This window comes from Gracilinanus agilis, chromosome 1, assembly GCF_016433145.1.
Source record: "Gracilinanus agilis isolate LMUSP501 chromosome 1, AgileGrace, whole genome shotgun sequence".
NCBI classification, from domain to species: Eukaryota; Metazoa; Chordata; class Mammalia; order Didelphimorphia; family Didelphidae; genus Gracilinanus; species Gracilinanus agilis.
The window spans coordinates 530291195-530302621 of record NC_058130.1 but is presented as its reverse complement, the minus strand read 5'-3'; the positions used below and the strand labels follow the sequence as shown (position 1 = coordinate 530302621).

Sequence of the window (11427 nt, the reverse complement as noted above, 5' to 3'; positions counted from 1 at the left end):
CATTATATGTCAGAAGTGAGTCTTGAACCCAGATCTTCCTGTTTCCCGGACTACTCCAATATTTCACACTTCTTATTTTATTGGTTATAAAAATTCTAACATCAATATTCACTAAATCAAAGTGAGATGATGTCCTTTATATCAAACAAACTTAAAATCTTACATTTCACTACCCTTGACAATCTATTCATTTCCCAAGCATCTCTATTTGTAGAAAAGATACACAGGGTTCAAGGTTATACAAAACATTCTAAGTGGATCGTCGCCTCTCTGTTCTGTGATAAAAGAAAGGAAAATATTGTTTTGTGTATATATTAAGAAAAGAAATAACTGATAACCTTTAAATGAAAACTAATGAATCAAACCTTGAGGAAATTTAACTTTGAGAGGGGCTGTGGGAGGGAGAAAGGGAGGGAAGGAGAGAGAGAATAGATGCTGACAAAAATTTCAACTTACAACCCGTGACAAACTTTTGAAGAATCATTTACAGTCATCACTAGGATCATAAGATTTAGAGCTAGAAAGGACCAACCAAAATCCTCATTATGCATATGAGGTATCTGAGGCACAGAGAAGTTATAGCTTAATAATACTAGTATTAGTTCACACTTATATACTGTGTTAGTATTTGCAAAGCTCTTAACAGACAGTTGATTTCATTGACCTCCTCAAGGTAGCATGGGCTACTAAAATAACAAATCAGGTTTTGATCCCAGTTGTTTGACTCCAAATAATGGACTCTTTCCACAACACCCCACTGCCTTCTTCTTTATTTATTTATGCATGTCTTTGCTAATGTCCTAAATTTGGGTTCCAGATGATCTAAAAACTCAAGTCCCTCTTCATCCTGACGATCACTGCAACAGCCTACAGAGCCAGCTACAGATCCTTTTCCTTCATAGTTATATGAAAGGACATAGTCTTTAGAATGCTTGTGCTCTTCATCCTGTCCACAGAGATACACCTTCTGTAGAAGAAGAAAACATAATTATTATTATTTTTCTTAAAACACCAAACATATTCGCATAAAAATAATTTCTTTGATTTACCTTTTATTGTTTAATTTTTAATCAGAGTGTGTCCTCTAATGGATTCCTACATATAAAAAATGCACATGATTGGTCTAAATTATATTCATATTTCAAATAAATATTTAGCAAATAAATGTTTCCAGTGATTTACAAAGATATAAATTAAATTATATATCTATTATAAAACTCGCATTTTTTTCAATTAAATTCACGAATACTTGAGAGGTATTTTTGTTTGCTAAATAAATAAGTGCCTCACATAACCAGGACAGATTATGTGGGGTAGATGATGTTTACATGGAGCTATAGAACTATAATTGAATGTTTCAAACAGGATAATGTCTACATTGGATGACAAATCTGTATATTAACCAAAAAGAAAAATGAAAAACCAAAATAATCTTGTCATTAGCCATCTGGTTGAAGTAATTTGCTGATGTTGAATGGAATTCTGAGTTCCCCATCTATCACTGAAAGCAGTTGATGGCTACATATATTACAATTGTGAACTATGTACTTTAGTTCCAGATGCTTATCCTAAATGCATCAAACATATTTATAATTATGATAAGCTTATGACCATATAAACCTTATTTAATTTGATGGTATTGCTAGTATTGAAGCAAGAAAGATGCCAAATGTTTTTCCTTTACTAAAACAAGCCTGCGCATAGTTACATTTGATACCCTTGTTGAGTACCTCTTTAAAAAGTGATGTTAAAATTTTTTGCTGAAGATAAATCAAGGAAACCATGTGTTATAAGCCTTAAAATCACAAGAAACTGGCAAAATGCAATTGATAGTAACAGATGACCAGCAGCATCAAATCCCCAAATGTCTATTATATAGATGATCACACTGGCATCACACTCACACACACACACACACACACACACACACACACACACACAAATAATGTAAACTTGGGATAATAAGAGCTTACTTCACCAAGACGTGGTTGTGTAAAACTGTGCCAGTCAGTATAGGCATATCTTCCATTATCCCCCAACCCCTGTCCTGATCCTTTGTATGATTCCAGTGTTTGATGTCCTCCACTTTTAGTTGATTCTAAAGTATAACCTCCTTTGACCATCTCAAAACTTTGCTGTCCACCAGTTTTGGTTCCTTGTCCACCAAGTGTCCCAACAGAGATAATTGGCTCACAAATGTTTGTAGTTTGTGTGGGAAGTCTAATATTTGCTTCCTGAAAATAAAATTTTGTAAGAATATCAAATAACAGTTAATTTTTTATTCATTCCATATGTTTTCATTTGATGTTTCATTTATAATAACATAAAAGCATGAGATTCATAAGTTTATGTCTTGATTTTTTGCTTAAAATCCTAATAATGAAAATAATGAAACAAGGACCCTTTAAAATGTTCAGTATGATAAATATCTATGAACAAAAAAAAGCCCTAAACTCACAGTAAATGAACAATTTGGTGTTTTGTTGTTATTTCCATAGAATTAAAAAGACTTTATATTATCTACAAAAGGCAAAGATACATTTACTTGAAGTCAAACTATTATTCCAAAAATAATATGCTGGATCACACAATTGGCAAGAAAGTAGAATGGAAGCTTTATATAAATACATTCAATGTTAAACCTCAAAATAAAATAATTAGATGGAAGATAGTATAGGAATGACAGCTCATCCTGTAAGACTAAAGGTAGACCCTCCCACTCCCACACAAATTTTAAAAAAAGAAAGCTCATAAATTAACACTAGAACCTTTTAACATAAAGAGCCCTCACTCGGTGTCACTCTCCCAAACAAATCTACACGTCTGCCACAATGAGCATGAGTCACTTCTTAGCCTTCTTACTGGGGACCACAATGTAAATCTCTCCCATGACTGTGGTATTTCCACCTAAAACATCTCCCCTATCCTCACCTCATCCTACAAAAAGCAGTAGACACTCATAGTAGATCTGCCTGCCTTGTGAAGCAAAAGAGGAAAGGTCAATGAAGGAATATGTAGGGAGAACACTCAGTGCCAGAGGCTAGAGAGGAGCAACATTCACAGTAATGAAAAAGAGGACTGGAAAACCACATGGAACCAGTCAATCCTCTCCTCCATGAGGCTATTTAGGGCAGGGACCCTGGCAGGTCCACAGGGTAAAGGACCCCAGTCTGTGCAGCAGTGGAAGGAAAGGGTCAAGATGAAAGGAAAATATAAGAAAAGGACTTAAACAGCAAAAAATTTGAGACCATTCCTCAGTAAAAGCCAAAAATATTAAAAGTACATAAAGAAGATTAACCAACAAAGAGGACGATAAAGCAAGAATAAGTAAACCTCAAAAAGGAACCAAAATATTTAAAACAAATAATATCATATGAAACAAAGAAAAGTGTTATTGTCTAATAAAAAGAGAATTCTGTGGCCTCAGAATCACATCAGTTTGGAGTGGGAAGGGATCTCAGTGGCCATCTATTCTAACCTGTAATTAAAAGAATTACCCACTATAAGATACTTAATAAGTGATCATCCAGCCTCTACTTTAAAGCCTCCAATGAAGAGGGAAACCACTATTTCCTTCCATTGGACTTTTGTATGACTGTTTAGAAGTTTATCATTACATCAGAGCCTAACTGATTCTTTGTGATTTCTCTTCTTTTCTCCTGGTTCTGTACTCTAGATTGACCAAAAAGCAAATCCAATCCCTATCCTACAAAACAACCTAAAAGTAATTGCAGAAAATGATCAATTTTGCCTGAACCTTCTCTTCTCCAGCTAAACCACCCTAATCACTTAATCTTCGATTTTGAATGACTTAATAACCTTATTCCTGATAATCCACCCCATTCTGTTCTTTCTCGCTATTTCCTAGGCTACTAAGCTTTGCTGGAGACTCAAGACATCAGAATGATTTAAACAACTACAAATTTGTACTGTATTAGATCCAAGGAGCCTTCACTACTGCTTGGCAGGCCTACTCTTCTATTTACTGATTAACTATCTCATACTCCACAGGTTTGAAAAAGTGTTCCCCTCTGTTCAAGTCCCCAACTTCACACTACGCTTCTTCTTTACTGAAAATAGGGGACTCATTGGACCTCTGTGGTGCCTTCTAGTCCTAATCTATGATCCTGGTAAAATTAATCTAGGAGGTACAGCTAAAGCATATTAGACTTTGGGAGAGCCTAGAAGATTGGTAAGAAGCTATTGTAATACTCCAGCTATGAAGTAAGCTTAGTAGGTAAAAACTTAAAAATCTCAAGTGTTTATTGACCAGAACAGGTTTATAACTAGAGAGGCAGCCTGGTACCATGGATAGAGTTCTAGACTGGGATCTAGTCTTGTCTCTGCCACATGCTGGTGGTGTGACCTTGGAAAAGTCACTGAATCTTTCAGCACCCTCAGAAACCCTCTAAAACTCTAAGTTATAGAAAAATGTCCCACACTTTTCTTCCTAGCAAGCATGGCCCCTTCAATCATTCCCTTTCCTTCTCTAATCTTAAATCTCTCTCTATCCACTGGCTCCTTTCATGCTTCCTATAAGCACAACTAGACCATCCTTCAGAAACAAAGAAACCCTTCACTTGACTCTAGAGTCCCCCAAAGCCTACCTATATATATATATATACATATATATATATATATTATATTATATTTAGAATCTCATTTGTGCCTTGCAATAACCCTAGGAGGTATCATTGTCATTTTACTACACTGTAGTATCTCCCTCACAGTGTAAATGACTAGTAGAGTGCAACTTGAAGTGAAAGAAAGTTTAGTGAAAAGTTCTGAACTAGGAATTGTGGAAGACCTAAATTCCAATCCCAAACTCTTATACTCAATGTGTAGTTAAGGGCTGGTCCCATAACTGCTATGTGCCTCAAAGTGGGTTTCCTCATTTCATCTGTAAATTGAGACACTGCATTTTAGTTTAAGCTATGCTTTTCACCAACCATTTACTTCAATTATAGCTATGTGAGAGGAAAAGAAGCTCAATAATTTTCCCCAATATCCTATGTTCCTGAAGAATTGAGCCAAGGTACCGTATTTATATACTCTCTCATGATAAATTATAGAACATATGAGCAATTAAAGGAGATCATTGAATTTCACTTTGCAGTTAATCATACAATCAAAAACAAACAAAAAAGATTAAAAAATATTTACCGTCACTTCTTCTCCTGGGGCTTCTGTGTTTGATACTATTAAATTCTGTTGAGCTATATCTTCTGGAAAGCATTTTTGTACTGGCTTCTGAGTGGTAACACAGAAGCAGGCAAAGAGGGAACCTAAAACAAAATACTTGAGTTAAATCTTCTGTTTATTTAAAATTTTATTGGACAGACTTCTCTTATTGGTAGAACTCTAATTTCTTCTTAAGTACTTTTCTACCTCTTTCAAATTAAAAAGAACTAATTTCTTATTAGTGGAGCCACTTTGAGAAAAATAGTCATGAACTTTACAAAAATAAGTTAACAAATTAATTCATATATTTTAGTTTCTATAGTTCAGTCAGACAATAGCTATCATATAACTAAAATATCATTAAAAGTTAAATAAAAATATAGAATCTGACCATGGATTAATTAATGCTATTCATTGGTAATGAAGTCAATTAGATCCTTTACAAGATACATAACAAAACAGTTAAAAGCACTAGGGCCAAGAAAAGAGAAAATTTAGCTTCAATGTTCAGTGCTATTTCATAGGCAACTTAAAGGCCACATTGATATGCCAAGCTACTAAAAGAATAGTAGTAAGTCCTCCAGTATATTACTTCTCTCTAAGTGATTTATGAGAAAACAATGGAGGAAAAATCACATATGAAAAAGAAAAGAGGAATTTTGGTTGGCATAGAAATACCCACGTGAATAATATCACACATCTTTCAAAGTATTAGACAGTTTCCAGCTTTTGAGTTAAATTACTGTTGTTTTCAGAAATTCACAGCATATCTTTTCTGGATATTCTCCTTTGAGGAGAAGATTAACACCCACTCCAAGGTCACAGAGGTGGTAGGTAGTAAGTAGAAGAGATGAGATTAGATTCCAGATCCTCTCATATTTCCACTACTATCACATGTTTCTTTTTGGGAGCATTTGACATAGGACTGTCTCCACCATCTGCTACACCATCCCAGTCTCCCTCTTACTTTCTGTTTTATTCTTGATTCCTCCCCATCCCTCTAAGTTCTCAATCAGTTTCAAGTTTTAAAAATAAAATTAATTTAAAAATTGCATGCTCCAAAAGCCTTGGAGAGATGGTTTCAACTTTTTTTTGTTGGTTTAAGGAAACTGTATAGGAAAATATAAATAATTATAGGATTTGAAAGTATTCATTGGAGCAAATTAATCTTAAAATTAAATTATTAAATATCAGAAAATGGTTATTAAAATTATATACATATACAATCTGGAAAAATGCAAAATTAAACTATCAGCCATTTAAATAATAATAGCTGATTTCATATTCTGTTTTAAAGTTCGCAAAGTGTTTTATAAACACATTATATGAAGACTCTACCTTATGAAGACCTGTAAGATAGGTACTTCAAGTTATTCCCATTTTATAAATGAGAAAAACAGAGGCCTAGAGAAATCAGTTGAGTGACTTGCCAGGATTACACAGATGATCTTTATGATGCCATAACAGACCCATGAGCCACAGGCTAGACTCTTACCTTTAAATTTATCTGAACAAAATCATTAGTTCGTATATCAATAACCATTAGTTCGTATATCAATAACCGTAGTTCTAAAGAAGACTATAGTTCCTGCCATGGATAGTAGGACAGAATTCAAATAGCATACTCAATCAAGAATGTATCTTCTTTTTTTTTTCCCTTAAAGAGGATGATAAGTAGCCCTAGGGTCATGGCTAGGAGATCATCTATGTGACTCACATAAACATTCCTAAGAAATAACAAAATGAGGTCCCCCCCTTTTTTTTTGGTTTAGTAGAATACAAATACTCCCCAAACATGACAGTCAGAGCTGTCCAATGCCTCAGAGTGGGAAAAGATTAATAGTAGATTTTAAAAAAGTAATTTTACAGTCATCTCCCTCAAGGGGATGACTGTAAAGCCTAGACCCAAGTTTCCATCAATAAAATGAGAGGATTGGATTAGATAAACTCTAAGTCCCTCTCTAGTTCTATAATTTTGTTTTTCTATAGAAGTTCATAAATTGGATGATATTATGCAAAGGTATTAATGGTCACACATAAACAGCAATTTAATTTAATTTAATTTGAGAAAAGGCAAGGTAAATAATTGTACTTACATAACAGCATTGCAGAGCCCAGCACCATTGAAAGGATCGCCCACCTTCCAAGATGTATATTTGGAGGTGATATATCTCTCACCTGACTATGAGGGTTCATCTTACAATCGCTTGGTAAAGTACAATCACACAATCTGACTTTTAAGTGAGTCACTTGACCATTGCCATGTCGATCATTTATTCTAATGGGGACTGAATAATAATCACTCTTGAGACCTTCCTGGGGCTGAATTATTGCAGTTGTACCTGGGAGAAGGGAAATATTGACCTGACATTAACAAGATCTTTCAATGCAAATTAATAAACAAGTTGTGTACTTTGATGAAAATTCTTAAGGAAAAAGACAGTCAGGTGGGCATTTTTATTTGAGGTCATTCATTCTTTTTTAGGATAAAAGAAATAATAATATTCTCCCTTAACTTTTGAAGAAAAGCTCAGGCTCTCTCTAATGTTAGTGTTTAAACATTAGCAAAACAAACAAACAAAACCCCTACATATTTCTATATAAATATATTAGCAAATTTAAGTCTTTAAAAACCATATTCATTAGAGGATTTGCAGAGTAGAGAAGTAGAACCATTGTGCTTTCTTAGAATTAATACTATGTATTGGTTCCAAGGCAGAAGAGGGGTAAGGACCAGGCAATAGGGGTTAAATGACTTGCCTAAGGTCACATAGCTAGGAAGGATTTGAGGCTAGATTTGAATCTAGAATCCCACATCTCCAAGCCTGGTCCTTTACCCACTGAGGCATCCACCTGCCCCCAACATTGCTTTTTAAATAACACTTATTTATCCTTTTTTCATATCTGAGATCATTACAAGCAAATGCTAACAATTTTCATAATAAGAAAAGATAGAGATTTCCAGTAAATTACAAGTAGAAATATTTTACATTTTTACCTACCACTTTTTCTCCTAAGTATCCAATGTCTACTAGCTAAATTATCCAACTGAAAGTCGAAAGGTGGACCATTTGTTGGCCCATCACGATCGAAAGCTTCTATTACAGCGCTTTCATCCCCATGACGGCAAATTGTCACATTTTCCTTAATTACAGGTGGATGGTCATTTATATCTTCCAGACGGATCACCAGTGTCCCAGTACAAGATCTGCCAACTGAAACAACAATTTCTTAGATGAAAAAGAATTGCTTCAATTCATTAATAGTACAACAAATCAATAGATTGATCTATAATAAGAAAATTGGGGCAGCACAATGGATAAAGTGCTGGGTCTAGAGTCAGAAAGACCTCAGTTCAAATCCTCAGAAACTTACTATCTATTTCCCTCAATTTCCTAAACTGAAAAAAGGGGGTAATACCCCCAGGATTGTTGTGAGAATCTAATGAGATAATATTTATAAGTTGCTTATCTGAGTACCTAGCAGATAGTAGATAATATATAAAAGTGATTGTTATTATTATTAATAATAATTAGTATTATTATTAACCTTTGGCACTCAATAGCACTATGTTTTCCCATGAATCATCTAATTTCTTGGGGACTTAATTTGGGGAGAAAGTGTCTCCAATGAATGTAAAACAGAAGGCAGACCAGCCGATCTTGAAAGACTTGGTGTAAAAATTGAAAAAAAAATTCATAAAGTTCATAAAAATTAATGAAGGCTCAAGGTAAATTCAAAAATACATTTTAATCATTTTCCTCTTTTTCACTAAATATGGGAATTTTACCTAATTTTAAGTATATTTTATTGTTGCTATGACTGAATGAGAAATCAAGTACAACAAATTTATAATGATATGAGACTCAATCATCTTAAGGTCCCTTACTGGTCCATATCTAACATCTATGATTCTTCGTTTATATTTTAGATTTCTATGTAGCTAATAGAGCTGAACAGGATCAAAGACTATTGATAAATAAATTACTCACATGTAACAATAGAGGGTGAAACTTTTCATATTCATCTGTGGCCAAATCATAAATCGTCAAACTAAAGTTTTAGTTCTGAGAATTGAACAAATGTAGGTACAACTGATTGATTCACTTACTGTTCTTTCTTACTTGGAAATTAGCCATCTATATGTAATAATATCTATAAATATATGTGAAATAATCCATGTTATTTTGAATACATTATAAAAGCTTTTGCTTTCAATTACATGTGACTATAACCCATTTTCTGGTTAACCGAATCTTAAAATAAAAATTATACAAGGCAATATTTAGATTTAATTGTAGATTTCAGATTTAACAACACAATAAATATTATTTTTCCATCATTCTGATAAGAGAACTATTGGGAAATCACTCTCCTCAATCTTATAAAATCATCCATTTTAAGATCATGTCTCACTTGTTATGAAAAGTTTGTCCCTGGACTTTATATTTATATCAGAGTGTAATGACAAATCAGTATACACATTGGACCCATGAATTTTGTACTACCTCCAAATTTCATTTAATTTCTCCTTTAAAAATGTAAAAGCTATAGGGGGCAGCTGGGTAGCTCAGTGGATTGAGAGCCAGGCCTAGAGATGGGAGGTCCTAGGTTCAAATCTGGCCTCAGACACTTCCCAGCTATGTGACCCTGGGCAAGTCACTTGACCCCCATTGCCTACCCTTACCAATCTTCCACCTATAAGTCAATACACAGAAAGTTAAGGGTTTAAAATTTAAAAAAAGTATATTATAACTGCCTTCAAATGCTTAAAGGATAATTATATTCTCTAATAACAACTCACAAATTCTATAATGCTTTATGGTTTAGACAATATTCTTAAAATGGTGACGTGAAATTGGTTGTGCAATTTTCCCATTTTTAAAAATAAGGAGATTGAATCTTAAAGAGATGAACTGCCCTTTCCAGAGAAACTAAAGTATAAACGTATCAGTACCAGAATCTCACATCCATTTCTTTCGATCCATACTCCCACACTATAAGCAAAATGGTTCTATTTAGCTCCAGAGGGCAGGATTTGAATGGTGATGGCGAAAAGTCACATTCAGGCTCCTCTATAAGGAAAAGCTTCCTGAAAAATAGAGCTGTCCCCAAAATGAAATCAGCTGCTTTCAGAAATAGTGGGCTCCTCATCAGAATTGCTCGTCAAGGGAAGGTTGGATGACAACCTGCCAGGGATGTTGTAGGAGGGATTTCTGTTCAAGAACAGTCTATATTATCTACTATCTAAGGTAGATAATTTCTGAAATCTCCCAACTGTGCAGTTCAGTAACATATTATATTTGTCATATATGATACTTACTTTTGTCTACTGCAAGCACTGTGATGTTATATTGGTTGTTTTTTACAAATTCTGACTCTCTGTCCAGGGTTTTAGTTGTTTTCAAGTTCCCTGTGTTTTTATCCATTTCAAACCAATGATCTTCATCTTGTAACATCTTATACCTAAATTAGCAGATATGAAATTATTTATTTTTAGATTTATCATTATAGGGAAAGCATTCCTTTTTCCCCATATTCCATGCTTAAGAACACATGAAATTAAAAATAAATATGATTTAAATGTTACGTACGTCAAGCCTTCACTATTGGAAGTTTCTGGGTCCCGTGCTTTATATCCCAAGATTTCTTTCCCAGCCGGCATACCATCTTGAGACTCGATAACTGTGACTGGAGGCTGGCATTCAGGTCCCTCATCAGCATTTTTGACATTGACAGTGACAACAGTAGTGCAAGTTGTGACACCTCTGTTGTTTGTTCCTTTAGAGAATTCAGAATCATTAACTACTCCAACTTGTAAAATAACTTGGTGATTGGCTTCATAATCCAGTGGCTGTTCAATAAAACATATCTTGTTAGTAAAAAAAATGCATAGCAGGCCCATTTGCCATTTGTATTTTAATTTCTAAAGCATAGCAAACAAAAAAGGAAAAATTATGGAACTGGATACAAAGGTATGTTCAAAATAAAAGCTAATTAGAAACTAATTGGCCACCTAATTATACCTGAAGACTTTCCAACATAAGTTTATTGGATTTAGGCAAATGTTTGTTTTGCCATGTTAGTTCTTAAGTTTGACTGGTAAGCCCCAGACTTCTTTTATTTTAATCTGTTCTTAATCATGAATAAACATGTTGAAGAAGTGATAGGACACTGTAGTTTTAAGAGTCAGACATTCCACATTATGTTGCTTTCCATTTTTTCATGCAAAAGGCACAAACCATT

The 11427-nt window shown here is 34.1% G+C and overlaps 1 protein-coding gene across 1 annotated transcript in view; it reads right to left on the bottom strand.

The window, feature by feature from the left end:
* Nucleotides 1-769: 769 nt before the first annotated feature.
* Nucleotides 770-11427, bottom strand: part of DSC1 (desmocollin 1) — a 35585-nt gene continuing 24927 nt past the window's right edge. The window contains exons 10-16 of the mRNA XM_044658037.1: nucleotides 10776-11035; nucleotides 10505-10647; nucleotides 8184-8396; nucleotides 7278-7523; nucleotides 5164-5285; nucleotides 1974-2234; nucleotides 770-967 (exon numbers count right to left, since the gene is read on the bottom strand). Of these exons, the coding sequence (XP_044513972.1) occupies nucleotides 770-967; nucleotides 1974-2234; nucleotides 5164-5285; nucleotides 7278-7523; nucleotides 8184-8396; nucleotides 10505-10647; nucleotides 10776-11035 (1443 nt within the window). The remainder of the gene's footprint in view (nucleotides 968-1973; nucleotides 2235-5163; nucleotides 5286-7277; nucleotides 7524-8183; nucleotides 8397-10504; nucleotides 10648-10775; nucleotides 11036-11427) is intronic.